The sequence below is a fragment of the Martes martes genome, assembly GCF_963455335.1.
Source record: "Martes martes genome assembly, chromosome: 16".
NCBI classification, from domain to species: domain Eukaryota; kingdom Metazoa; phylum Chordata; class Mammalia; order Carnivora; family Mustelidae; genus Martes; species Martes martes.
In genome coordinates, this window is record NC_137904.1 from 60,246,689 (window position 1) to 60,273,248 (window position 26,560).

General features: G+C 58.9%; 2 protein-coding genes across 7 annotated transcripts in view; one reads left to right on the top strand and one right to left on the bottom strand.

The window, feature by feature from the left end:
- The first annotated feature begins 14,111 nt into the window (after positions 1–14,111).
- On the top strand, positions 14,112–18,489 carry SPHK1 (sphingosine kinase 1). Of its 5 annotated transcripts, none has more exons than XM_080826730.1 (6): positions 14,131–14,212; positions 16,045–16,248; positions 16,600–16,749; positions 16,833–16,927; positions 17,021–17,136; positions 17,405–18,489. In XM_080826730.1, exons 2-6 carry the CDS (start codon positions 16,239–16,241, stop codon positions 18,192–18,194), a joined length of 1,161 nt encoding a protein of 386 aa, XP_080682856.1. In that variant the 5' UTR covers positions 14,131–14,212; positions 16,045–16,238; the 3' UTR covers positions 18,195–18,489. The 5 variants fall into 5 exon arrangements, with proteins under 5 accessions (XP_080682858.1, XP_080682856.1, XP_080682855.1 ...); XM_080826729.1 differs by lacking the exon at positions 14,131–14,212 and adding an exon at positions 14,258–14,508; XM_080826728.1 differs by lacking the exon at positions 14,131–14,212 and adding an exon at positions 15,169–15,416.
- Positions 18,490–19,475: 986 nt separating this feature from the next.
- Positions 19,476–26,560, bottom strand: part of UBE2O (ubiquitin conjugating enzyme E2 O) — a 56,441-nt gene continuing 49,356 nt past the window's right edge. For both annotated transcript variants that reach the window (XM_080826735.1, XM_080826736.1), the window contains exons 13-18: positions 26,459–26,548; positions 24,777–25,473; positions 24,390–24,526; positions 21,898–22,101; positions 21,746–21,803; positions 19,476–21,598 (exon numbers count right to left, since the gene is read on the bottom strand). In XM_080826735.1, the coding sequence (XP_080682861.1) occupies positions 20,928–21,598; positions 21,746–21,803; positions 21,898–22,101; positions 24,390–24,526; positions 24,777–25,473; positions 26,459–26,548 (1,857 nt within the window). In that variant the 3' untranslated portion in view covers positions 19,476–20,927. The remainder of the gene's footprint in view (positions 21,599–21,745; positions 21,804–21,897; positions 22,102–24,389; positions 24,527–24,776; positions 25,474–26,458; positions 26,549–26,560) is intronic.

Consider the following 26,560-nt stretch of genomic DNA (forward strand, 5'->3'; position numbering starts at 1 on the left):
GGTTCGAGGAGAAACCTTCTGGTGCTTACTAGTGCCTTCGAGAGCTTCTGAAGAAGCTCCTTCCAAACAAGAGATGATTCCTTGCCCATATCACCACGTTTCGAGCAGCGCTGGCAAGAGGGCATCAAAGAAGAGACGTGGAAGGAGGAAAAAAGCCAGAGGCGGAAGAGCCTGAGAAGGTAGGAGATGAACATTAAGGGCACAGGTTACAACAAGTCATGAACCAAATAATTGAGAAAGTCACGAGGTGCCTGACTCAAGTGTGCCACATTTCAGGCCTGAGAGGGTCTAGGCTCTTTAACAGCGAAAACCCCCAGACAGTACAAATACCCAGCAATAGCTGTGGTCCATTCCCAAACTGGGACATTATGGGGAGTGGAGTCTCTTGTGGCCCCAGGGACTGTCCCAGAGGCGACAGGTTGCATAGAATGGGCGTGGTCTGGGGAGCCAGACTCTAGGAGCCAACTCTTATCAGCTGTACGACTTGGAGCAAATAATTATGTCTTCCTTTGCCTCCTTTTTTCTCCTATATGGCCGCGGTAGTAGTAACTCCTGCTAGAAAGGTTTGCGACAGGTAAGCTTGTTAATACATGTCAGGCAGTTAGAACAGGGTCTGGCACATATGAGCTATTAAGTGAAGGGAGGTGGGAAACGTTTATACATATTTATTCGTCAGGAGGCCATTGGGAAAAGGAGCCACATTCGTTACATTATTTTTATTTATTTATTTTTAAAGATTTTATTTATTTTTTTGAGAGAGCGAGAGCAAGAGAGCACAAGCAGGGGGAGTGGCAGAGGCAGAGGGAGAAGCAGACGCCCCCCTGAGCAGGGAGCCCGATGCGGGATTCGATCCGAGGACCCTGAGATCATCGCCTCAGCCAAAGGCAGAGGCTTAACCCACTGAGCCACCCAGGCGCCCCCCACATCCATTGCTTTAGATTTATTTATTTATTGAGACGTGGGGAGGGGCAGAGGGAGAGACAGAAGACCTCAGAGCAGACTTCTCGAGCACAGAGCTTGACTTGGGTTTCGATCTCATGACCCTGAGATGGAGACCTGAGCCAAAATTGAGTCAGACACGTAACCCACTGAGCTCCCCCCAGGCGCCCCAACATTCGTTACTTTAACAAAAAAACTGAGTACAGAGAATCGGTGAAATGCGTATCACACGACAAAAATGGGAGAAAACAGACCCTGAGGGGGTGAAGGGAGAGAGAGGAAAGCCAGGAAACTGGCCTCAGCCTGGTGATGGTGCCTTGGGTGGTTGGAGGATGGGGGCGCTGTCTGAAGCCAGAGGAGTGGGACCCTGAGCGGATGGTTTGAAGATAGGCCAAGGTCGGGGGCAGCGCCTGGGTGGCTCAGTCAGTGAAGCATCTGCCTTGGGCTCAGGTCGTCATCTCCAAGTCCTGATTTCGAGTCCCTCATGGGGCTCCCTGCTCATCCGCGAGTCTGCTTCTCCCTCTCCCTCTGCCACGCCCCTCCCCTGCTTTGTGTGCGCATGCGTGCTCTCTTCCCTCAAATAAATACAATCTTTAAAAAAAAAAAAAAAAAAAAAAAGGCCAGGGGGTGCCTGGCTGGCTCGGTCAGTAGAGCCTGTGCCTCTTGGTCTCAGGGTGGTGAGTTTGAGCTCCATGTTGGGTGTAGAGATTATTTAAAAGAAAGAAACTCTTTAAAACTAAAACAAAAAATAAAGGTAGGGCTGAATGACAGTGTGGCCATAGGAGGGAGAAGACAGGACAGGTGGGCGTAATGGATCTCAGGGTGGGAGAAACGGTGTAGTTTAGCCCCAGCCCTGAGAGTGGGGGCTGAGGTCAGCTGAGGATGCAGAATGTTCTAGGCCAGGGAGAGACAGTGGCAGGGGTCCAATTCTCAGATCCCAAGGTCCTCCATGTTCTCAGGAGTGGGAGCCGAGAAGATTGGGATTAGAAAGCAGAGTTGTCCCAGATGAGAAGAGGGGAGCCTCTCCTGCCCACAGCACGGCATCGGAGCCAGGAGGGCTTTGCAGGAGGAAGACAGGTGTTTTTGGAGGCTGTGCGGGGGGCTGGTGGGATGAGGACGCTGTGCCTGTCGGGGCCGGAGTCAGGGCTCCCCGGCCGGTGCAGCTCTGGGGTCTGGTGCACCTGCAGTCTGTCTGGGTTCTTCTGGATCACCTGGGGCATTCCCTGTGTTTCTTCATCTGTAAAACAGTGACCATGACAACACCTGCGTTATGAGGTGGTGCGTGTATGACAAGCTGGAGGGAGGTGCCCAGTGAGATCTTTCCTGTCTTCCAAGAATGACCTACCAGACCCCACTACCAAGAATAAAATGAATCCCACTTTTTTTTTTTTAAGATTTTATTTACTTATTTGACAGAGATCACAAGGAGGCAGAGAGGCAGGCAGAGAGAGAGAGAGGAAGAAGCAGGCTCCCCGCAGAGCAGAGATCCTGACGTGGGGCTCGATCCCAGGACCCTGGGATCATGACCTGAGCCGAAGGCAGAGGCTTTAAACCACTGAGCCACCCAGGCACCCCGTATCCTACATTTTAAGTTCAGAAGACTACCAGCTGGTGTGCTGGCTGGAAGGTGTCACTCAGCACTGACACTGTAAAGCCTTCGTGTAACCAAGAACTTGGCTGGCTTTTGTTGCCGGGGCCTGAGAGGTCACCTCTAAATCCTTGGAATTTCCCAAGTGACAGGAATGTCCGCTATTCATGGTGGGCTCCCCCAGCCCTCCCCGGCCAGATCACTGATGATAAACCACGTGATTTGAGCTCGATCCGCAGGGAACAGAGGGGGGCTGGAGATTGCATTCGACTGGTGGCCGGTGATTTGATCAAGGAGCCTAGACAGTGAAACCCCAATAAAACTCTTAGAGCCCAAAGCTCGGGTGAGCCTTGCTGAGTGGCAACAATCTGCGTATTGTCACACAGTGATGGGCAAGAACGTGTAACTCAGGGGAGCCCTTTGGGAGAGAGTGTCTCGTGGGCAGGCCTGTGGGGCCTCTGCTTGTCCACATCACGTCCACGAGGCACTGGCTCTGAACCAGGTCGTTTGACCCCCAAGGGACATTTGGCAGTGCCCACAGACATTTTGGGTTACAGAGCTGGGGAGGAGCTACAGGCATCCAGGGGCCAGATGCCAGGGATATTGCTAAATTATGCCCAGGCCAGGCCCCCAGGACAAAGAATGATCCAGCCCCCCAAATGCCAATAGCGCTGAGGACGGGGAACCCCACTCTAGAGACTGAGCTAGATCAGCAGTGAGTGAAAATCCAGAGCCCGGGACAACCACATCACAGCCACCGGCCAGTCACCACACAGGGAACACATCCGGTTTCCTTCTCTCCCCTCGGCCTCAACCTCCTAGAAGCAAGCACAGAAGAGGGGGGCGCAGAGATAGCAGAGACATACGTGTCCCTGCTTCTTGCCACTGGGGCCTCAGGCCTGGCCTGGGGAGGGGAAGGATGGGGAGCCTCCTGAGAAAACTTTGACTTTTTAAAAGAACAAGTGTTAAACACCAGAGGGAGTCTGCCGTTAGCATCCAAAGATGGCTGAGGTACCGTAATGGGGAGCTTTCTGCCCAGTGAGAACGGGGATTTTGACAGAACACAGCTGGTGGCAGCTATTAGAAAAAAAAAAAAAAAACCCTTTTGCTCATGTGCAGGTCAACAAGATGAGTTTCCTTAGGGAAAGTGGCTCCTTAGGGAAAGTTAGCACACACTGCCTGGCACTGATTCCGAGCTTAATAAAGGCGAACCACTTGTGTTGAGAGGAAAGTGGAAAGTTGGCAGCCCCCAGCAGAGAGCGGGTGAAGGACAAGTGGCTGTCACGCGGAGACCGCTCGTTTCAGTTCAAGCGCAAAGATCAAGGAAGCCGGGGCCTTGATTAACAAGGCACCCGAGTTCCTGAAAACATACTGCAAGGAGTCTGTTCTTTTTTCTTCTTTTTTTTTTAAGATTTTTATTTTTCAATAATCTCTACACCCAATTTGGGGCTTGAATTTATAACCCCTGAGATCAAGAGTCCCGAGCTCCACTGACTGAGCTGGCTGGGGGGGCCCCGGAAGGAGTCCACTTTTAAGCCACAAACCAGTTTCCTTAAGGGCAAAGCAGTTCTCTGAAGTGGCACCAACTCTGGGGCGCCTGGGTGGCTCAGTCGGTTGAGCGCCTGCCTTGGGCTCAGGTCATGATTCCCAGGGTCCTGGGATCAAGCCCCACGTTGGGGCTCCCTGCTCAGCGGGGAGTCTGCTCCTCCCTCTGCCTCTGCCCACCCCTACTTGTGCTCCCTCTCTCTCTCTCTCTCTCTCAAATAAATAAAATCTTAAAATAAAGTTGCACCAATTTTTACTTCCTGAGGTAAGTAACCAAGACTCTCCAAGATGGCCGCCCTCAATTCCTTCTCTATCTGGAAGCTGACGCGGCTCCTCACGCCATGGGCTGGGGGCCCTGACCCCCTCCCCAGGAATCTGAGCAGGACTCAGTGATTTGCTTGAGCCCTAGCATGTGGCACAGGTGAGGTTCTGGGACTTCCAAGGCTGGGGCACGGGAAACCCCCCAGCTTCTGCCTGGGGTCTGTCGGGATGATGGCTCCTCAGACACTCCCCCTTGTGACCCAGCGGCCGTGTCACACGGAGAGACCGCAGGGAGCTGCTCTGGCCCACAGCTCCAGCTGGACTCTTCCCTGAGCGCCAGGCACAGCGGTCACCACGCGGGAGGGCCGTCTCAGACAGGGAGCCCCACTGCCGCCGTAGCCACAGGGGTCCCCAAGTGCGGGTCACCCATCTGAGCCTCGTCAACCCACGGTGAACCCAGTAAGTCACGGCTTCAAGCCACCACGATTTGGGGCGATGTATTACTCAGACACAGATAAGTGGACCACTTCCCTGGGGAACCGGTGCTTTCAGACACATATGCTCCTTTCTTGGATGAAAAATTAATCATCTTTCCAGTGATTGTCCGGGAAGGTTCACACAAGTGGGCTCTCAGGGCTGGTGCAAAGACAGAAGACAGACACCCACACACGCTTCCCAGCTCATAAGCCGGGGCACCTTTGATGGGACAGCATTTCAGCACCTCCCTTCCCTTCCCACCTGACAGTGTCTTCCTCCTTTCCCTCCATAGACTTCAAACGGCTGTTCCAAAGCAGCCATTACAGAAACACGGTCAGGTTGTTCGAGATCTGCCTGGTGTCAGACGGCCCAGTGCGGCCCGGTGCAGGGAGCCGGGAAATTCGAGGCCGGCATCCGAGGCTTAGCCATGGGGTGAAGTCTTTAAGTCCTCCTAATGGAAAGGCAACTTTATCTCTCACGGACACACAAGGGAGAATAGCATCCCCTGGTAATTAAATACCAATTAGACATTAAGAAAAAGCGTTTGTAAAATTGTATCACCATTCAACAGGGAAATAATTTTAATTGAGCTTTTTAATTCACGAGCGCTCCTGCTGACACCACCTGGTGAGGGCGACTGTAATAGCTCCAGAGACCCCTGTCCTTTTCTTTCTTTTTAAGATTTTTTTATTTATATGTTTGACAGAGAGACAGCGAGAGAGGGAACACAAGCAGGGGGAGTGGGAGAGGGAGAAGCAGGCTTTCCTGCTGAGCGGGGAGGCTGGGCTCTAGCCCAGGACCTTGGGATCATGACCTGAGGCAAAGGCAGAGGCTTAATGACTGAGCCACCCAGGCACCGCCCCCTCCCCTCTCCCCCCTCCCTCCACCGTGTCCCTTGGGCAGCCAGCTTCGTCACCATCCCACATTCCCACGCCAGTGTCTGGGAGGATGTGGGGAGATACTGTGATAGTGCGCATCATTTCTGCACTCCGCCTGATTCATCCCCAAACATGAAGTCGTCACAGGGACCGTGACAGTTGATGATGCCCTTCAAGAATTTTTCTGTGGCATTTACAAGACGTCTGTGAGTTCTTTGAGCTTGCCCACCTGCTTGCAAAACAGGCTACAGATCTCCCTTTCATGTTAAGTCAGCGGTTCCCAAATTTCTCTGCACATCAGGGGATCCCCCGGGGGTGGGGGGGTCCAATGTGTGCCTCACTGGAGACCCTGAGTGCTGGTGACCCAGGGAATTAGCTCGGGCCATCAGCAGACCTGACAGCTGTTGTCTCTTGCCTCCTCTCTGCTTTCCATTAGGAATATCCCAAGGCCAAACTCAGTTAGAAACCTCTAAGCACTTACGTCTGTGCCAGCTGGTAGAGCCTTCACGGAGTAATAAAAATTCTGAATTTAAGATTCTTCCATTTCTAGGGGCGCCTGACTGGCTCAGTCAGTAGAGCATGCAACCCTTGACCTTGGGGTCGTGAATTCAAGCCCCGCGTTGGGTGCGGAACCTATTTAAAATTTTTTTCCCCTGTGTCCAACGTATTTTTACTTTGGTTAAATTTTAAGTATTTTTTTTTCCAAATATAAAAATATATCGTGGACGTGGTTATCCCTGGGGGGTTGGGGAGCAGGGCTGGAAGGGGGCACGAAGAGTTTCTAGGATGTATTTGTTTTTACCATTATGGGTGCATTGGCTCATAAATTCAGTGTTTATGATCTGTGTGCTTTCCTGAAGGTATTTATACTTCAGTAAGGGACCCAGCACGCGCACCGCAGACCTGTTGGGAGAAACACAGAGAAGTAAAAAGGATATAGGAGTGTGGGATTGCCAGAGATCGGCACTGAGGGCCTTTTTGCTGGTGACACTGCTCTTTACATGAGGCAAAATCCCTCCCACTAATACCACCGCGATGCTGACTGTACCCTTCATCCTTGTAAGGAGAGGGAAGCTGCCCCTGGGAGTTACATGAGGCTTAAGGACCGGGCTTCAGTAACTCCATGCCCAGGGGGGACTGGTTGGAGAAGACAGCGGGGTTGCCATACTTTCTCGCCCTGATCTGATCAGGCTCACCTGAGTTCTCCTTTTGCTCAAGCTCCCACCCTGGGCTCCCCGTGCCTCCCCTCGCACGGTCCGGTTCCAGCAAGAATCCTGCTAGGTCGGTTTCGCCAGAATGACCCAGCCTCCATGTCTGATCACCTTCCATGTCTGCTGGGGTCCCTCACCCTCCTCCACCCCCCGGGGTGGTGTCTGATCACTCTGGCTCCCCAGCCAGCTCCTTGGCTACGAATCCCCACTTTTCCTTGTACTTGGAGTTGACTGTTGATCTCATGGTCATGAATTCAAGCCCTACATTGGGTGTGAACCCCACTTAAACGAAGGTTCAGTTTTGCCCATTCTAGACATTTCAAATAAATGAAATCACACAATAGATGGCCTTTGCACCTGGCTTTTTTCATGTCATATTCTTTTTTTTAAAGATTTATGTATTTATTATTTGAGAGAGAGAGAGAGCATGCATATGAGCACGAGTCGGGGGGAGAGGCGGAGGGGGTGGCAGAGGGACAAGCAGACTCCACGATGAGTACAGACCCCCATGCAGGACTCGATCTCAGGACCCTGGGATCATGACATTATTACCTGAGCTGAAACCAAGAGCCCGATACTTAACCACCTGAGCCACCCAAGTGCCCTAAGGAACCTCATTATAAAAGATACTTTTCTCAAGGGCTGGTGGGTAATCCTAGCTTTATTTTCCATCTCTGTTAGGTCCATTTTTTTCATGGTTGACGGGCTGGTCTTTAATGAGCACCTGCAACACTCGGGTCTTGGTCTAGAATTAAAAGTAGCCCCTCCCCCCACCACTGCCCTTCACTCAGGGTCTCCGGCATTTCAGAAAGGCCGGAGACTGCAGGGACATGGCCCTCGGTGTCCTGGGGTTTGCTGTGGATCCCCGCTCCCACTCAGTCTTGCCCGAGCCCGTATGGCTCCCGCAACGCTGAAGGCTGCGGGGGAAGAGATCTACCCCAAGGACACAACGCGCCTCTCCCCTTGTGAATTTCACTCATGCCTGCCAAGAGCGGGAGGAGGCCGACCCACCCCCTGCTAAGCACACTCTGCAGCTATCGAGTTCTCCCTCCTTAAGTGCTCGGTGTTCTCAATCTGAGAACCGAGTAGTCCCAGATCCGTGTCCATGGCACCTGGAACTCAGCCAAAAATGATAGGATCTTTGTGCTGCTTTGCAAATGCCAAGTTCCGATGCTCTGGATTGTCCCAGGCCATCCGAGTTAGGAAGACTGATGCACCATTTTGACTCCGCGTCGGGACCATCTGTCCCTAGCTCCCGGGATCCGCCGGCCTGCCGTGCCCGGCCAGGAGGAGGTGGAGTGTCGGGCTGTGCCCTTCTGGGCTCTCAGCATCAGCGCAGCAGCCACCTGGCACCCAGGTGCGGCTCCTCCTCCGGGCCATCCTGCTGCATCCGCCAGGGGCCTGCGGTTGGGAGAGGTCAGCCCGCAATCCCTTCTTGAGGACTTCCATGCACAGACCCGTGATGACTGCAGTTTGGGGAAGGGGACAAGAAGACAAAAGAAAAGAGGTGTTCTGCAGCCTCTCACAAGCTCCCCACAGCTCAGAGGCACTCGCCAGGCCCGTCCCGTTTTTTGGTTGGCTTCCAGTAAACAATGTCACTTAACTAATTAGTCTGTGAGCTTTGACAGGTGATCACTTGGTTCCCCGTTCCATTTCGAAAGTGAGTTCTGGCGAAGGCTGCTGGGATTATCTGAGGATGCCTTGAAGGAGAAATGACATCTTAACTAATTTTCAAGATGCTGGTCATGTGGTCGTGGCCAGGACCTCAGGGCGGTGAGCAGAGACAACCAGGAACTCTGCTTTGGTTATGGGCTCTCCTGTCGGATGTCCAAATCACTCCCCTTGATGCCCGGAGACTTAGGGGCACACGTGCGCAATTAGGTTACAGTGTCCCTGTCCCCTGGCCCCCAGCTCCCCTCCTCCGCCCCAGCTGTCCGTTGCTTAGATAACCAGGGTTGTGTCTGGTAAAAAATCGAAGGGTTTGACCTTCAACAGGCAAGCCTCCAGGAAAGGGGAATTTCTATTTTTAGGATGTGGATAATGAGCAGCAGGGGTGAGCAAGGCCCCCGCCAGCACCCGCGTCTTTGTGCAGCTGGACGAAGTAGGGCATCCGGGCCCTTGTTTTGCCCCCTAAGCTACTCCCCCACCCCTCCCACCCCCCACAAAGGGCATCCATCTAGGGAGGAGGAAGCCTGAGCGGCTTCAGGGTTTGGATGAAAGAGGACAGGGACGCATCCCCCAGGTGGCCACCAGGGGTCAGTGGGGCGCCTCCGGTGGCCGGTCCCAGAGGCCGCGTGTGCTTCCTCTAGGGTCTGGGTAAGAAGGCACTTCACCTTCCCCTGGCAGACGCGGTCCACCCAGGAGGAACAGCCCCGGACCCCCAGCGCAAACGAGATGTCCAGCTTGAGAGTGTGTCCAGCCCACTGCCTGTTTGCTTTGGGAACAACCCAAGGACACATCTCGCTGGTTGAGAGATGTGAAAGTGGAAAACATTGCACAACAAAAAGCCCCCGGAAAACTGTGGACACACCCATCCCCTTGGCCTGGAAGCCGCCTGCTCCGCGTGCCTGCTCCCCCACGCTGAAGTGCCAGGGCCCTCATCCTGACTCCCATAAGTTTTCCTTTGGGCCACTTGCCTAAGGTGGTTCGACATGGTTCCTCTTCCCTCGGATGCCCCCGGTCTCTAAACCAGGACAAATGAGCAAAGGGGCATAGCCGGGTGGGGTGGAGGGCTGGCTGCAGCCTCAGAAAGGGACTCTCTCTCCCCTTGCAAGTATCCAGGATGTGGGGTTGGGCACTGGACATCAGGCCAGAGGCTGCTTTAGGCCCAGACCGGAGCTGATGTCAGCGACAGCCTGTGGAATGTTCCTAGCCGCGATTTTCTGTGCGGCTGGCTGGTCTGGGGCGGCTTTACCACAGAGGACCGACTGCCAGATCACATGATGCGAGCTGAGAGGGCCACACATTTCCTTTGGGCACCCAGGGGGCCCGCGCCCTGGGGCAAACCCTTCCTGCAAAGCAGAGTGGGGAATTCTGCCAGGCCCAAAGAGGATGGGTTGGTCCGCTTCCCAACCCTTCCTCAGGTGAAAAGTTGGGGTTTTGGAATCCTGGATTACTATGTTTAGCCGAGATGCCAATTTCTCTCTCTTGGGTAATTTTCAAAATTGGAAACCAGGTTTTTTTTGTTTTTTTTTTTGTAGGGACCTCTACCCACAAAGTCGACAGAATCACGTGTTGATGCCAGTAAAAATATTTTCACCCCCACATGACAGGTGCTAATTTGGGGGAAAGCAAGCTCCTGGTTTGCGTTCACCTGGTAGGGCTTGGGAGGTGGGGAAGGTCAGAAAGTTCTGTGGCCCAGGTGCGTGGGTGGATGGAGGCCCTGCTCAGCGGGGAGACTGCTTCTCCCTCTCCCTCTGCCCTGCCCCCACTTGTATGCTCTCCGTCTCAAATAAATAAAGTCTTAAATAAAATAAAATAAAGTTCTGTAGCCAAGAAAGGACACAGTTCCCAGCCTTTATCTCCCCATCCGTGGCTGGCAGAGTAACAGCGCCTCAAATGTCCAGGTCATAATCCCTGGCACCAGTGAATAGATGACCTTATATGGCAAAGGGGACTTTGAGGTGGTTTAGGAAGCCCTACGTTAAAGCTCCAGAAGGGTGAGATTATCCTGGATTATCTGGGTGGGGCCAGTGCAATCAAGGGTTCCTAAGAGGAAGAGAGAGGTAAGAAAATCAGTCAGAGAGACAACAGCGGAAGTAAAGGTCAGACAGATCTGAAGTCCCGTGCTGCTGGCTTTGGAACGGAGGAAGGGTCCTGAGCCAAACAACGCAGGTGGTCTCCAGAGGTTGAGCAGGTGAGGCAATGCAGCCCCGCTGGTGCATCTGAAACTTGTGACCTCTGGAGCGGTAAGATAAGAACTCTGGGCATCAATGGGAACTTAATACCCTAACACACAACTCAGTTTGGTTCTTCCAAGGGCTGGGGACAAAACCATCTTCTCAGAGAGCCAAAGACACCATCCGTCAAGGTTCGAGGCGAGATCTGAAAGTCAAGGGAGCAGTGTGCAAGCCTGGGCGTGCAAGGAAGTGTGGCAGCCGGTGCAGACATAAACAGCTCCCCCCAACAGACTGCACCCTGACAACACAGGGAGGAGGGTAGGTGTGCCTTCTAGACACCCCTCTCCTCCAACACCCGCATGAGCATGTCCCTTTTTCAGGACACCTCGTATCAGCACATTTTTTTAAATTGAAAATGTGAAACATTAAAAAAAACATGTAATACATTAATTCACACTAGAGTCCTAATGACTCCTTGGTTTCTCGTCCTAGAGCAATTTGCATTTGCCAAACACCACTCCCACAGAAGATCATGCAGACCCTAAGGGACAGACTCAGCCAGATCTTCCACAGGGAGAAGGCCACGGGCTGATGAAGGCAGGGATGGGGTGGTGCATGGTCTAGCCAAGGAACAGCAAAGTTTGCCGACCAACCATCAGGACGGGGCCAGAGGCCTGGGCCAGATCCTCCCCCACAGCCCCAGACCCCCTGCCCCCCACCATACTGGTCCTAGACTTGGGCCTCCAGGTCCGTGAGACCCGAGGTTTCTGGGAAGCCTTCGTTACAATGACGCCAAGAAACTAACAGAATGGCCTTCAGCAGCTGGGCAGGCGCCTTGGAAGTGAGTGGAGTGTTCTCGGCCCTCGGGTTGCCCCCTGGAGGGGGCTCCGGAGGCTAAGCTAGAATCAGCGAGCTAGGATGGGCAGGCCTGCAGGTGAGGGAGGAAGGCAGAGCCTGGATGAGCCGCAGCAAGGAAACCCAGGACGACGAGGAGGCCATGCAGAAGGTAGAGCGAAGCGGACCGCACCACACGCCCAGAATCGATGAGCCACAGCAGAAACAGAAACTCCGAACACTCCCTGCGAGCAGCCAAGAATCCTGCGTGACCAGTCTGCTCTCCTGGATCGCCACCTGCGGCACACCCCGCCACCCCCCCCCCCAGATGCCTGGCAGGGTCACCAGCATCTAGGAAAATCTCAGAATGGAAAGCCTCACCCGGGGCTGTCCGAGAACACGAGTCTGCAGAGCAGTTGGCGGGCCGGTTGCCTCCCTTCCCTGCTCTCACAGCCTCCCGGGGAGAAAGGAGTCAAGGTCAAGAGAGGCCTGGAGGCTCTGGAATTCGGCTTGGGAGCTGAAACCTCCCCGGAGGGGGGGTGGGTGGAGACTGCTTCGGGGACCGGTGGGATGGTGGGAATCCTATCCTAATAAAAGCCAGTCACTTGCCATCTGGCGGCCTTGGCTCCAAGTTTCCAGAGAGCTGGTGCCAGGCACAATTATTGCTTTTTCGCTCTGAAGAAGAAAAGGGGCTCTCAGGTGTGTCTCCCTGGGGAGGGGGCTGTCCATGGGGAGGAAGGGGGTGGCTGGGAGAGACGGGAAGGTGGGCTTTTCAACCTGTGAGACAGGTATTACCTTCAGGCTGAGCTACTCAGTGGCAATCAGGTCCGATCAGGCTTGAGGACAGACCCCGGTTGAGGACCTGCTGGGCATGGGGGCTGGTGCTTAATCAGGACTTGGGGGAGGAAGCCTGGAAAGGGCTTCAAGATGTTTCTTCTTTCTCTGGGAGACCCTGCACAGCCGGACCATTGGGGCAGCTCTGTGGCAAGCCACCTACTGGGTCAAGGGCTACTCAAACATCAGTGAGAAGCTGGGGTGGGCTCAGTCTCCCAGGCGGGGGGCAGGCCTCCCGGGTCTGCCAGGAACTGGTTGGCAGATTGGGCAAGACCCTTCACCTCCCCAGGGTTTCGGTTCCCCCAACTGTCAAAGGGCCACAAACGTCCTGTTCTTGCCCGGTTCCCTCTCTTGGGCCTCCCATACTGATGGGTGACTTGCTGGAGACAGATAGGGTTCTTTAGAGAGAGAGGCTGGAGGTCAGTGCGTGCCTGGAGAGACAGAGCCTGGGAACCAGGAGGCGCATGACAAGAATGAGGGGGGGTAGAGCAGTGACCGTGGAGGTGAGGGGGGCAGGGGAAGAGGCGGCAAGGAGCACAGAGGAACCATTGTGCGCACTGGAACCGGGGCCAGAGGGCTTTGCCCTTCACCTCCCTCCCACTGGGTCCCCGGAGGCGGGATAAAGAAGCCAGCAGGCTGCCCCCCCACCCCTCGCCCCCAGGCTTTCTGGTCAATCCCGCCCGCGCCGGGCCCAGCGCCTCCAGCGGCTCCAGCCTGGGGCGCCGGGAGAAAGAGAGGGACCCTGGAGCAGGCGAGATTTCTCACCACGCACTTCTGCACGGCCAGGTCTCCCCTTCCCTGCGCCTCAGTTTCCCACCAGACTCCAAGGTTTAAAGCGGCGGCTCTTCGGGCCTGATTGAAGCGCTCTCCCGAGCGGGGGACAGGGGAGGCCGCCCTGGCCTTCTCCGCGGCCACCTCCCTCCAAGGCTGAGCTCTCGGGGAGCCCCGCCCCGCGTCCCGCGTTTTCCAGGCGCCTAATCCAGGCTTCGACCGCAGCCTTCCCTGGAGGGGAAGAGGGGAGGGGAGGAGGAGGAGGGGAGGGTGGGCTGGATCCGGCCCTCCCGCTCCCGCACGGAGCCTCCTCCTCCCGCAGCCGCTCGCGTCCCCGCATCGCGTGACCACGGCACTGCGGCTGCCGCGCTGCCCTCCCCTCCCCGTGCCGGATTCCTGGGGAGTGGGGGGCTGGGGGCCCGGAGGTTCAAGACGGCGGCCGCGGCGCTGCGGGAGGGTGATGACGCCCCAGCTCCTTCCCACCTCGTTCTTAGTTTTGCGGAGTTTCTCGACCCTGGAGCGCGTCGCTGAGTCACCTTTCCGGAACGCGCTCGGGACGCTCAGGACCCAGCCTGGGCCGCCCGGGGGCCGCGCCAGACGGAAGCGCGCACCACTGTGACGCGCGCCGAGCCCTGGGGCCCCGCGCCCGCGCGTCCCAGCCCGCACCGCCCCCCTGGCGGGGGACCTCGGACTCCGCCCCCCAGGTGCTGGGTAACCGCGCCGCACAGCCTGCGTCCCCCGGAAGAGACCCCACGGAGGCGTGCCCGAGTCCCGGGCGCCGCGGGACCTGCCTCTTGTCGATTTTCAGGGGCGTCGGGAAGGGCGAGGTGTTTGGGGGCTGGTGGCGGCCGGTGTGCGCGCGCGAGCACGCGGCGGTCTGGGCCCGGACCACCCCCGCCCCTGCAGGCGGTTAGGCCTTTTCTCACTTGGCCCCACCTGGTCAGGTCACCCAGTCGGCTTGGGCAACTCCCTCCGCCGGGTCTCCGCGAACAACCCCCCAGGGACTTAACTCGAGTTGGTCGCGGACACGTTCAGGTCAGACCCTTGCCCATGACACGTATCTCTCTCCCTCTCACACACACACACACACAATGACACACTGACACACACACACTGACACACGCGTCCCCGTTTGCCTGCGTCGGGGTGAAGACGCCCGGGGCGCCTGCCTCCTCCCGCTGAGCCAGTGGAAGCGGCGGGCCCCCCCAGTGGTGTGGCTCCGCAATCCCGACAGGGACCCTCTACACCTTGTTTACACCGCCAGGCTCCCCTCTGGCGGGTGAGGGGCGTGGGCCTGGGTCGCCCGCTGCGGGGCAGCTTCTCCCGCCCAGGTGAGCCTCGATGGTTTCCTCTGGGGGAAAGATCCAACTTTTAAGGTTCTTGATAAGGCCCCCTCCTCCGGACCGCAGTCCCCCGGCGGGTCACCTGCCTTCCCGGGGTAGGGTGGGGAGGGGGCGCCTGGCTGCCTCGGGCTCGGTGGCTGCGCTGCCCAGCTGCGGCTCCAGAAAGCCAAAAATAACCCTTCAGGGGAGAACGGGCGCGCCAGGACAGACGCCGCGGCGCAGGGGAGGGGTACCCAGGCGGGTCCGGGCCTCCGGTTCCCGCGGACTGGGGCTGGGGCACGCCAAGGGGGAAGGCCCCGAGGCGGGAGGTCGCGGCGCCCAGGGGCAGCCTGGGGTCCGCCCCGAGCGTGCGGCTCCGACTCTGGGCGCCGCGGCGAGGTCGCCCTCGCGCGCCCGGGACGCTGAGCTCGCCGCGCGCCGCTCGCGGCCGGACCCGGGGCCCCGCGCCTCGCTGACTCCCGCCCCGCGGCGGCGCCGCCTCCTCCTCGCGGGTCGCCCCGTCCGAGCGGCGGGCGCGCGTGGCCGCGTCCCGGGGCCCCGCCGAGCGTGTGCGCGTGGCCGAGCCGCGGGCGCTGAGCGTGCGGGAGGCGGCGCGGTGATGCCGGGGGCGGGCGGGCCCAGGCCGCGCCAGGCGCCGGTTCCACCCTCGCGAGCGCGGGGAGCGCGGGGTGTGGCCAGGCCGGGGCCGAGGCCCAGCGCCCTCCCCGCACCGCGGCGCCTGGCGGCGAAGTTGAGCTGAAAGTTTGAGGCCAGAGGCGGAGAGGCCGCGCAGCCAGCATCAGTCCGGCGCCCCGGCTGTCGCTCAGACGTGGGGCCGAGCGCGGGGCGAGCCGAGTTCCGCCCTAGGCCGCTGTAGGAACGGAGGTGCCGCCTCCCCGGCAAACCGGACCGACTGGGTAGGGCCGCCCGCCCTGCCTTCTCGCCGCTCGTGGCTCCTGGGCGCCCACTCGGCGCTCCGCTGAGGGAGGCGGCGACCGGCGGCGGGGCTCGGGCTCAGGCCCCGCGCGACCCCGGCGCTGCTCCCACGAGCGAAGCGCGCGTGCCGGCGGCGCTGCCGGGCTTCGGGACCCCCGCCGCTCTGGAGCTCGGGGGGGGGTGGCCCAGCCACCCGGCCGGCTCGGGGCGGCGATCGCTTCGCGCCGAACTTTGTGCCCCGCGATGTCCGCTCCCGTCCTGGCATTTTTACGCCACTGGACCCCCCCCCCTCCCCCCTGGCAGTCCCGGGCCGGGTGAGGAGCTGGTGCGACCGAGAGAGCCACGGGGCTCTGACTCATCGTCGGGCCGGAACCCGACGCCCCTGAGAGGAGAGCCCCCAGGAAGAGACCGCTCGGCCCTGCGGGTGGGGGCTCACTTCTAGGACGGGAGCGCCCTTGGTGGCACCAGACCTCGGCTCTCGGGGCCCCTCGGAGGACTAGGCGATGCCGGAGCGCGCGGCTCCCCGAGCGTGGTCCGAGGATCTAGCTGGGCGCTCCCCAGCTCGGGGGGCTGCTCCGGACTCCGCCAGCGCTGTCTCCTCTCCCTCAGATCCCGCAGTCGCAGGGGATGACGCGGGTGCCTCCACGGCCCCGGCTCCGGGCGGGGAGGGCGAGCCCCTCAGCCGGCACCGCGACGCCCGCCTGGGCAGCACCGATAAGGAGCTGAAGGCAGGAGCCGCCGCCACGGGCAGCTCCCCGACAGCGCCGGGGCCGCCCTGGCAGCGGGAGCCGCGGGTCGAGGTTATGAATCCAGGTTTGTGGGGTCCCGGTGGGGAAGGTCTGGGTGGTGGGAGGGGGGGTCCCTTTCCTCCCTTGCCAGGAAGAATGGCCGGAGTCAGCGGGGCAAAAAGAGGGGCCGGGACAGTAGAAACACTTTTCCCTAGGAGGCCAGAGGCGGCGCGGCCCCAGCCAGGGACTGGGGCGTCAAGGGCACGGTGCTCCCTCCCGGAGCTCCCCCCTGGAGGCCGCCGCCTCCTGCCCCGCTCTGTTGGCTCGCTTACCAGGGGGTTTCAGGCCCCACGTTTCCACCCCGGTACCCCTGTTGTGATCCGCGGCCCCCTAGCGGCCGTTTGGGGACGTGGCCTTTTGGGGCTTGTTTTTCCAGCGTGCGGCGCCTGGAGCCTGCCCCGGCCCTGCCGCGTGCTGGTCCTGTTAAACCCGCGCGGGGGCAAGGGCAAGGCGCTGCAGCTCTTCCGCAGCCACGTGCAGCCCCTGCTGGCTCAGGCCGATGTCTCCTTCACGCTGATGCTCACTGGTGAGTGCCTCCCCGAGGGGCTGCGGGGAGCATCCCCTGCCAGGGCCCCTCAGATGCCCCGTGGCCACCCTGTCTCTCCGCAGAGCATCGGAACCACGCCCGGGAGCTGGTGCGGGTTGAGGAGTTGAGGCGCTGGGATGCGCTGGTGGTCATGTCTGGGGACGGGCTGATGCATGAGGTGAGGCCCCCCGGTTGGGGCTGGGTGTGGGGGGGGGGCGTGCTACCCAGGCTGGCCCCCTGCCCCTCACACCCCCTCCCCTTGTTCCAACAGGTGGTGAACGGGCTCATGGAGCGGCCGGACTGGGAGACCGCCATCCACAAGCCCCTGTGTAGCCTCCCTGCCGGCTCGGGCAATGCCCTGGCGGCTTCTCTGAACCATTATGCCGGGTGAGAGCCCAGGGTCAGAGTGGGCCTCGGTTTCCCCTCAGTGCCACTCTCCTGCCAGGTTTTTTTTCTAAGTCACCAGGTACTGGCGTAACTTCTAGTCCCTTCACCGTTGGTTCTGGGGTCCTCTCTGGGTGACTCCAGCTGGCTGTCTCCACCTGCTCCATCTAGGGACCCAGTGTTCCTCCGCACGCCTCAAGTCCCCAGGCAGAGGAAGGGGAGGGCAGGTGAGGCCTCCTGCCCGGCTCCCTCTGACCTCTCTCCCCTGCAGCTATGAACAGGTGACAAATGAGGACCTCTTGACCAACTGCACGCTGCTGCTGTGCCGCCGGCTGCTGGCGCCCATGAACCTGCTGTCGCTGCAGACGGCCTCGGGGCTTCGGCTCTTCTCTGTGCTGAGCCTGGCGTGGGGCTTCATCGCGGACGTGGATCTGGAGAGCGAGAAGTTTCGGCGTCTAGGGGAGATGCGCTTCACCCTAGGCACCTTCCTGCGGCTGGCGGCCCTGCGTGTCTACAAGGGCACGCTAGCCTACCTCCCCGTGGAACGGGTGGCCCCCCAGGGGCCCGCCCCCGCTGCTGTGGAGCGGCAGAACCAGCAGGGTCCCACGGATGCCCACCTTGTACCCCTGCGGGAGCCAGTGCCCCCGTACTGGACTGTGGTCCCAGAGCAGGACTTCGTGCTGGTGCTGGCGCTGCTGCACTCCCACCTGAGCAGCGAGATGTTCGCGGCCCCCATGGGCCGATGTCCGGCCGGCGCCATGCACCTGTTCTACGTGCGGGCGGGTGTGTCTCGGGCCATGCTGCTGCGTCTCTTCCTGGCCATGGAGAAGGGGAGGCACATGGACTACGACTGTCCCTACTTGGTGTATGTGCCTGTGGTCGCCTTCCGCCTGGAGCCCAAGGACGGGAAGGGTGTGTTTGCCGTGGATGGCGAGTTGATGGTCAGCGAGGCGGTGCAGGGCCAGGTGCACCCAGACTATATCTGGATGGTCAGTGGCTGCGTGGAGCCCCCACCCAGCCAGAAGCCACAGCAGGGAGCCCCTCAAAGAGAGCGCTTGTGACTCTGTGGGCCTCGCCGTGCCTTAGCCTCCTGGTCAACTCGGAGCTCAGAGCGCTGCACCTTCTCCCAGGCCTGGAGGGCCTGTCCACAGCTCGTGTGGTGGGAAGGAGGACCCCTGAAGACGGTGGGAAGGGGGAGGCTGTGCTTTGGAAGGACAGGCTCTGCCTACCAAGGGCCAGAATGAGGCTCTGGGCCAGGAGCCTGGCTGGCTGGCCCTCCCTGCCTGTGGAGGCCACTCCCATTTTGTTTCTGGGAGCCCAACCCCATGAATCAGATCCAAATAAAGTGACATTCCCAGCGTACTGGTCTTATCCTAGGCGTTGGGGAGGGAGTGCGGTCTCGCTCCTGCCAGGGCTCTACAACTTCCCATTAGCAATGCCCAGTGGTGGGCAGTGCATCGGCCAATGCGTGGCACTAACTCCTGGTGTCATTTCTGGCGGTGGGCACGGGACCAGGGCTGCCTCTGTTTGTTGTCGTTGTCATCTGTTTTAGCAGGGGTTGGGGTCCTGCCCCAATGATTCAAGCACCTGTGGCCTGGGAGAAGCCGCGGAGCTCAGCCAGTGGCCTATACCCCATGTGGAAGACAAACTCCGAGCCAGCATGTCTTACCTGGGGCCGCACAGCCAGCTGGCCTCAGTGAAGGGGAAAAGATCTGATTTCAGGGGCATTAGGGAAGTGAGCAACAAAACCACAATGGAGGCAGTTGTTCCCTCCTGAAAGGAGTCTGTTGTCCCTCCAGTGAGGGCTCTAGGGCTCCCCCAGCCTCTTCTACCCGACTCTGCCAGGTCCTTTGTGGGGGGGGCGGGCGGTAGAAGTTAAAAGGAGAAAGTAGGGAGGGGCCAATACCAGGTCCCCAAACTGGAAACCATTTTTGCTTAAAGGCCAGGCCAGGTGCTTCGATGTGGGCTCCCCCGGCGCCCAGAAGGCCCCGGGGACCACAGCCGCTGCTGGCAGGTAATGTTGGAAACCAGCGCTGGGAAGGTGGAACACAAGCCGTCCCCACAGACGAGAGCGCGGACCCAGCGAACGAGACCCCGGTCTCCCAGGCCCCCAGGACACCCACAACTGCCAAGGCGGAAGGCGCACGCGCAGACCAGGCAAGGTAGAAGGTGGTGGTGTGAACCTTCTTGGCCACGGGTCTTGCCATCCCCTGGGGAGGGATGTATGGGGTGCCCCAGAGGGGAAGAAAGGCGACGGAGCCCAGATGAACGGCAGAGGCAGGTTTAATGGTGCCACCTAGTCTTTTTTTGTACATTGTAATGAGCCAAACCAAAAAAAAAAATGCAAGTAAAAAAAAAAGTTTAATCACACAGCACTTTATACAGACATCTTTTAAGCAGTAGGCATTCACATCTCCACATGAACAACGCACTGGGAAGCACAGCCCCACCAGTCACTCTGGATGTTTCTCAAACAAGATACCGACTCGGGGCTCCAAATGCCGCGGCCCGTGGCGCGGCTCTGTCCTCGAGCGCTGGGCGGTTAGGGCACAGCGCGGGCGCAGAGCCAGCTTAAGGCGGACAAGACGCATCATGCTTTGGCTTCTTTTTTTTTTTTTTTTTTGTCTTTTTTTCTAATAAGAGTTAATATCTTTGCTTTTGAGATTTTCTTTCAACCTTAAATATTACATACATACACCAAAAATTACATAGCTGCGATGTGCTCAACAGCAACTTCTTAACCTGGAGCTTCACATTATCAAAAGCTTAGAAAACCTGTAAACCTCTGGGTCTGTCTGCGAGGGAGGAGAACCCCTGCCGGCCGCCCCCCTCCCCTCGGATGGAGCCTGCAGTTTGTAAGCGACCAGAGGCCGCATGGGGCTGGCTCCTTCCTTCTGTGTTCAGTGAGCTATGGGCCGCCTCCCAGGGTTAGCATTTGACAGTCGGGGGGCAGAGTGTGCGGGAGAGGCCCCGCGCCGGCCCCGGCCTCATCTGCGCTGCTGCTCCGCCTCCTGGGGCCCTGGGGTGCGGCGGAGGCCAGAATGCCAGAGCAAGGCACCTCCCGCTGTTTTCCCAGCAGCTCCCCGGTCCTCATTCCGTGTCACGTGTGAGGGGCGCCGCCTTCCCTGGGTATCCCCCTGAACCCAGCCTGGTCCCAACCTCTCTTAGAGAGCAAGTTCAACAGGCCTGAGAGTTATCCTGGGGTCTAAATGGTCCAGAGCAGAGCCAGGAGTCGGTGACAGCAGCTACAGCTCCCCAGCTGGGGTGACAAGGGAGGGCCGGTGGCGGTGGCAGCAGGGGGGCCTGGGAACAGGGAAGCTACGGGGGCACGGGAGAGGTTGACAGGGGCGGGGGGGGGGGAACTTCTGGCGCAACCCACACTTCATGCAAGGCACGGCCATTCATCCTGCTGCTGGGCAGCCCGACACGTGGACCCCACGGAGCCCTCGTGTCAGGCCCTAGGAAGACCCCACCTCCCACCCGAGAAGGGGACGGCAAGGGAGCTAGTGCCGGGACCCCTCTGCCTGGGTGGCAAGTGGAAAATCAGCAACAGGTTTCAGATCCTCTTTGCCACTGGGGGCCGGCCTGTTGAAAGATTGCTTCGGGAAAGAAACGGCAGCATCTCAAGAAACTTCTTGCACTTCAGCATCAAACTCACCTTGGGGAGAGGGCAACGAGGGGCTTCTGCATTGGGGACAAAGGAAAAACTGGGAAGACGGGCGACTCCAGGGGAGGGAGTGAGCGGGCAGCAGCTGACCTCTCCCCACGAGACGTTCCTTGCTTGAGGCGGGCCGCTACTTGTCCTCTGTGCTCTCAGGCATGCCCGCCTCTAGCAGAGCGGCCCGGAACTGCGTCAGGACACCCCGGATGCTCTTGATGAAACCCTTGGAAAGCGGGAAGAGCGGGAAGCCGATGTCAGGGTAGCCGCTTTTCTCGGGCAAGAAGCTCCGGTAGCTCTTTCTCCGCTTCTTTGGTTTGACGCTGGGTGGCACCGGGGTGTCAGGCGCTGCCTCCGAAGTCTGGTCTGTGCGGTCCCTGCTAGCTGAGGCCTGGCCCTGGGCGCCGCCCTCCGAGTCTGAGCCCTGGGAGGCCTCTCCCGGGGCCAGCCCTCCGTCCTCAGCTTCTTCTCGGCTGTAGTCGGAGAGCTCAGCCACGGCCGGCGGCTCCGGGGAGCTGCTGTCCTTGGGGATTCCGTTGGGCAGCGCCTGGGCCCTCTCTAGCAGGGCGTGGGTCTCCAGCCAGGACTCGATGCGGTTCACCAGCCGCCAGCCACCTGTGCGGAAGTGCTGCCGGATCTCCTGCTCGAACACCTCCGGGGGCCGCCGCACCAGCTGGGTCATGGACTGCACCACGCGGATGAGCGCCATTTCGTTGTAGCAACGACTGTTCTCGTACCCCTCCTGCAGGCCCCGGTCGCTGTCGAAGCCTGCTTCATTGTAGTACGGTTCATTCACCAGGATCAGACCTGTGGAGGTGGGGAGCCCATTAGAGCTGGCCTGAGGATCCCCCGAGGCCGGCCAGAGCTACAGGCGGGAGGTGGGGGACATAAAGGCCAGAGTCACTGGACCCTCCAGCAGTTTCCCCACCACCGCCCCCATCCCGCCCACTGTACCTTGGATGGAGATGAGCACCTGGAGAAGGCTGGACTTGCTCGTCCACCTCTCTGTCCCCTGAAACACACACACACAGCACGATCACCTCTGCTCCAGACACCCACCCCCGACCAGCTGTCCTCCCACCCTGGCTGGTTGGCACTGGACTCACCTTTCCGATCCAGGTGCCCAGGAGGCTGACACACACCTTCCCGTTGTCATACAGGTTGGGGTTCAGGCGGCCACTGCACTGGGAGAGGTAGCAGAAGTGGGGGGGCACGGCTGGGTAGATGTTGGGGAGCTGGATGTCGAACAAGTAGAGGCCATCCTCGTAGGGGGTGCGAGTGGGGCCCTTGATTAGGGCTGAGAAGAGGTCCTATAAGGAGGGAAGGCTGAGGTTGGTGGGCGCTTCTGCACATGGTGCCTGCTTGGATCGGGGGGCAGGGGTGTGTGCGCTGCGGGGGGAGAATAGCACCCAGGGACTCCAGACACCACCAGCTACGGAGAAGCTCAATGGAAACATCCGTCCCTGTGTGGGCCTACGCAGCATCTTTCCACTCCACTCCGCAGCATCTTTCCACTCCACTCCGTGGTATTAATGGAATTATCCCAACTTGTTTTTACCTCACCAGGTGTTTTTCATCGTAAGTCATTACTTTAAATCTGCCTCCTTAAAACACCTGCCCTGAGCCCCGCCCCCACCCAGGCCAGCAACAATTACAACTAGTTAGAAGATGAAAGAACATTCCAGGGTGGCAAGGCTACACTTGCTTTTAGGGAACCAGAGGGACAAGGGGATCTGGAACTCCTGTGGCAATGCTGGCAGACCACCAAAGAAACTCAACGCATTAAGTCATCAGGGAGACTCCCCACAGATGTTCGATATCTGTGTCAGGTGTGGGGGGTGGTAACAACTGCAAGTAGCGAGGCATGTGACACTGCAGGACGTACAGACAGCGAAGGCGGAGGACCGACTGGAAAGACAGAATCCTCTCATGCATGATTTTATCGGTGTCACCCTGCTGGCCTCAAGATAATGCACTACCTCCCTGTCCCTCCGAGTGAGACTTGGAAAAAATGCCATTCCCTTCTCTCAGCAGAGTTGACACAGGCTGAAATTTTCAAAAGTTTTACTAAAACTCAAGAAAAAGCGAAAGTGTCATTAAGAACCCTGAGCAGCCAGGGTGGGGGGTGTGGGGGGATGGGGTGCCTGGGTGCCTGGCATTCAGGAGGGCCCGTGATGGATGAGCACTAGGTTACATACAACTGATGAGTCACTGACCTCCATCTCTGAAACTCATAGCGCAGCCTATGTTAACTGAATTTATTCATTCATTCATTTACTTACCTATTTTTAAAAAATTTTATTTATTTATCTGACAGAGATCACAAGTAGGCAGAGAGGCAGGCAGAGAGAGGGGGAAGCAGGCTCCCCGTCGAGCAGAGAGCCCGATGTGGGGCTTGATCCCAGGACCCCGGGATCATGACCTAAACCAAAGGCAGAGGCTTTACCCCACTGAGCCACCCAGGCGCCGTTAACTGAATTTAAATAAAATCAAGAAGGGCGCCTGGGTGGCTCAGTCATTAAGCGTCTGCCTTCGGCTCAGGTCATGATCCCAGGGTCTTGGGATAGAGCCCCATGTTGGGCTCCCCGCTCGGTGAGAAACCTGCTGCTTCCTCTCCCACTCACCCTGCTTGTGTTCCCTCTCTCACTGTCAAATAAAATGTTTAAAAAAAAAAAAACTAAAATGAAGGGAAAAAAGAAAAAAGAACGCTGAGCAGTCCCCCTGGGGCCTCCAGCCTGCCGCAGGCAGGGCCAAGCAGCTCCTCTCTTCCATTCTGTGGCCCCTCTGACCAGGGCTGGGCTGCAGCTGGGGCCGGGGTCAGACTCAAGTTCAGTGTCTTGCACAACGCGCAGCGCCCAGCAGGGACCCGGCAGAGGTGTTGACTGAATGAGGTGATGGACCGGGCTTGTCTGTGCCTCGAACGGGGAAGCGCTCGCACCACCTTGGGTGGCACAACACAACCCTGGGCGGGGGCCACAGAGAGAAGAGTGGAGAAGGCAGTGGGACATGGCCACGTGGGGGAGTACTAGCCTGTAGCCAAAAGAGAAGGAACCAGGTCATGAGGCACCCACATCAATAGGTCTCAAACACGAGCCCACTGAGCAAGAGAAGCAAACTGCAGACGATGCGCACGGTGCCAGACCGCTCACGTGAGACAAGTCACAAAACGATGTTTCTGGTGACACAGGACTATGTGAACATATAAAAGAAGATCTTCTGCAGGGAGACCCACAAAACTCCTGAAGTCATGACATCTGGGGGCTAGGTGAGGACTGGTCAAAGACAACGTTAGCTTTTTCTGTGATGTTCTAGTATTTCAAAAGAACAGTACTCAGGTAATAACTGTGTACTTTAAAACTAACTTCTAAAAGGAGGGGGAAAGAACACACCGTGTGGTCTAGACACAGGCCTGGGAGTCCTCCCCCCTGCCCCCACCCCAACTGAGCCGGGCTCCCAGCCCTGTAAGGGGCGTGGGCGGCCTCTCGGGCTGCTCAGTCCCGGGGCTCCAGGTGCCCAGAGCCGGCCGCCTCCGAGGCACCAAGCACCCACGCAAGCAGGCCCGCACCTGCCTGCACCGAGCCCACTCCAGGCTACTTGCCATTCTATCCTCAAAGGTCTTGACCATGATGCCGTCAGGCAGCGAGGTAGCCAGCAGGGCCATCTCTTTCCGTACCGTGCTGAAGAACTTCTTGGCTTCCGGAGGCTGGAACTCAATTTTCTTAAAAGAGTGATTTGCTAGAAGGGGAAACAAGAGGGGTCAGTCCATAACGGCAAGCCCTGAGCGCTCTATCTGGCTGCCGCCCCGGGGACGCGTGGGGCCGGAGGGAGCAGCTGCTGTGCTCCCCAGACAGGCGAATATAAGCCCACAGGCTTCGCACCCACTAGCCTGGCATCCACACCGGTGACCACACCGGGGAAATGGTTTCCTCCCCTCAGGCGGCAGCTGGGAGCAGGGAGGGGACTGGCACAGAGAAGGTGAACTCACAGGGTGCGAACTCCAGCACTGAGAAGACCTCGCCCTTAGCACTGGTGAAGGTGACGCCCGGCTTGCCACCGCACTGCTGACAGAGCACCGGGGTCTCACTGGGCCACTCGGCCTTCACAGGTGACTGCCCTTCGGGTTTGTCCTCCTTGCGCTCTGTGTCCGGCATTGCCTCCATCTTCTCCTCCTCTGCAATGGCCACATTGTCCAGCGTCTTCTTGAGATTTTCCTGCAGTTTCTTGATGTCATCTAGAAACTTCTTCTCCCGGGTGGGTTTCTCAGGCTCCACTGTGGGGGAGGTGGGGGAGCCCGTCAGAAGCTGCTCCACGGTCATGTTCTTGAGGCTCTCCAGGATCTTGATGGCCTCTTTCAACTCCCGGAAGCTCTTTGGGGGCCCGTCCTTGCCAGCCTTCTCCATCAGCCCTGCCACGGGGGCAGCCATGGCCACAGCCCCCTGAATTGCGGCCGTGGCAGCCTCTTCGCTGATCACCACTCCCTTGTCCTCCTCGGGGGCTGCCGGCTGCTCAGCGGGTGGGATGGGGGGCTCCTCGATCTTGGGGTGCTCGTCCTCCACCAGCCCGTTGTCAGTCTCCCAGCTGTCGCTGTCGTCTTCCCACTCATCCGAGGACGCCCCGCTGCTGCTGCCTTCCACTGAGTCATAGTCTGACTCCTCAATCTCAGACTCGATGTTGTACAAGTGCTGGGGGCAGAGCGGCACAGGCAGCTCAGAGAGGCTCTGCCGGGCTCCGGGGCAGACCCCGACCCTCAGAGCTGGCGGTGCCGGGGTGCACTGAGGCCTCAGCGGGCCCCCTCCAGCTTTTCCCCACTTCCTGCTCTGGACTCTGCTGTTGGGCCTCTCTATGTCCCTGGGTCTCCGGGAGAGGCCTCTGCCTGCCCCACACCCGCCCGCAGGGCTTGAAGCCCCAGCCCGCAGCCAAGGGCTGTTCTGGGCTCCTCTGCCCGTGTATACTGGCCACCATTAGCCCTCGGTGGCAAATCCAACCCCGCCCCCAGAGGATTCAGGGCAGCCCCCTCTGTGGTTACCAACATGCACTAGCAGTGGGAGGTTCAGCAGAGCTGGACTGTGTCACATCCTGTTCCCGTGTTCCTGGAATAGCTGCCCAGACCCAAGGGTGAACCACTCCCTCCCATACCCCATAAAGGGGCCAGGAGAGGGGGGCTGGGAAGGGAGGATCAGCTCAAAGGGGCAAAGAAACAGGAGAGAGAACAGCTGAGCTGGGACTGAGACACCACCTCCGTTCCTTTCTCTTCCTGATCTGGGGAAGTCTTCCTAGAAATGTTGGTGGGAAAGGCTCTGTCCTAGAGCAAGGAAGCTGCACTTCTTAGCATGGGAAGAGGGGGACGCAGCAAACCCAGAAGACCTGTGACAATCTGCACACACCCGGCAACCTGGGGAGCCTTCCAGGTGGGGCAAGACTCGGGCCAGCTGTGGGCGGGTGGCCCCCCTGCTCTCCTGCCTCCTGCCCCCACCCCAGCACACGGCATGTGATGCCCCCTTCTTCTCAGGCTCTCCCTGAGACCCACACACCCGAAAGAGACCCTCACCAGGAAGATCTGTGAGCCTGTCCTCCTGTTCCTTGAGAAGGGACAGGGGACAGGCCAGGGCTCCCAGCCCAGCTGCCACAGCTGTGAGCCAACTGGTGTGGGTCCGGGCCGGGGCTCACCTGGGGCAGGATGATAGTCTTTGAGTTGTCGGCCCACACCACCTCTACCTTGCTGCTGACGTCCACACGGGCCACTTGGCCAACCGATGGCTGCAGGGCAAA

Bases quoted from the DNA above. Each gene is read 5' to 3' on its own strand.
- SPHK1 (XM_080826730.1), top strand. The intron at 16,750-16,832 runs GTGAGTGCCTCC...GTCTCTCCGCAG, and splicing joins CTTCACGCTGATGCTCACTG to AGCATCGGAACCACGCCCGG. The intron at 16,928-17,020 runs GTGAGGCCCCCC...TTGTTCCAACAG, and splicing joins GGGACGGGCTGATGCATGAG to GTGGTGAACGGGCTCATGGA.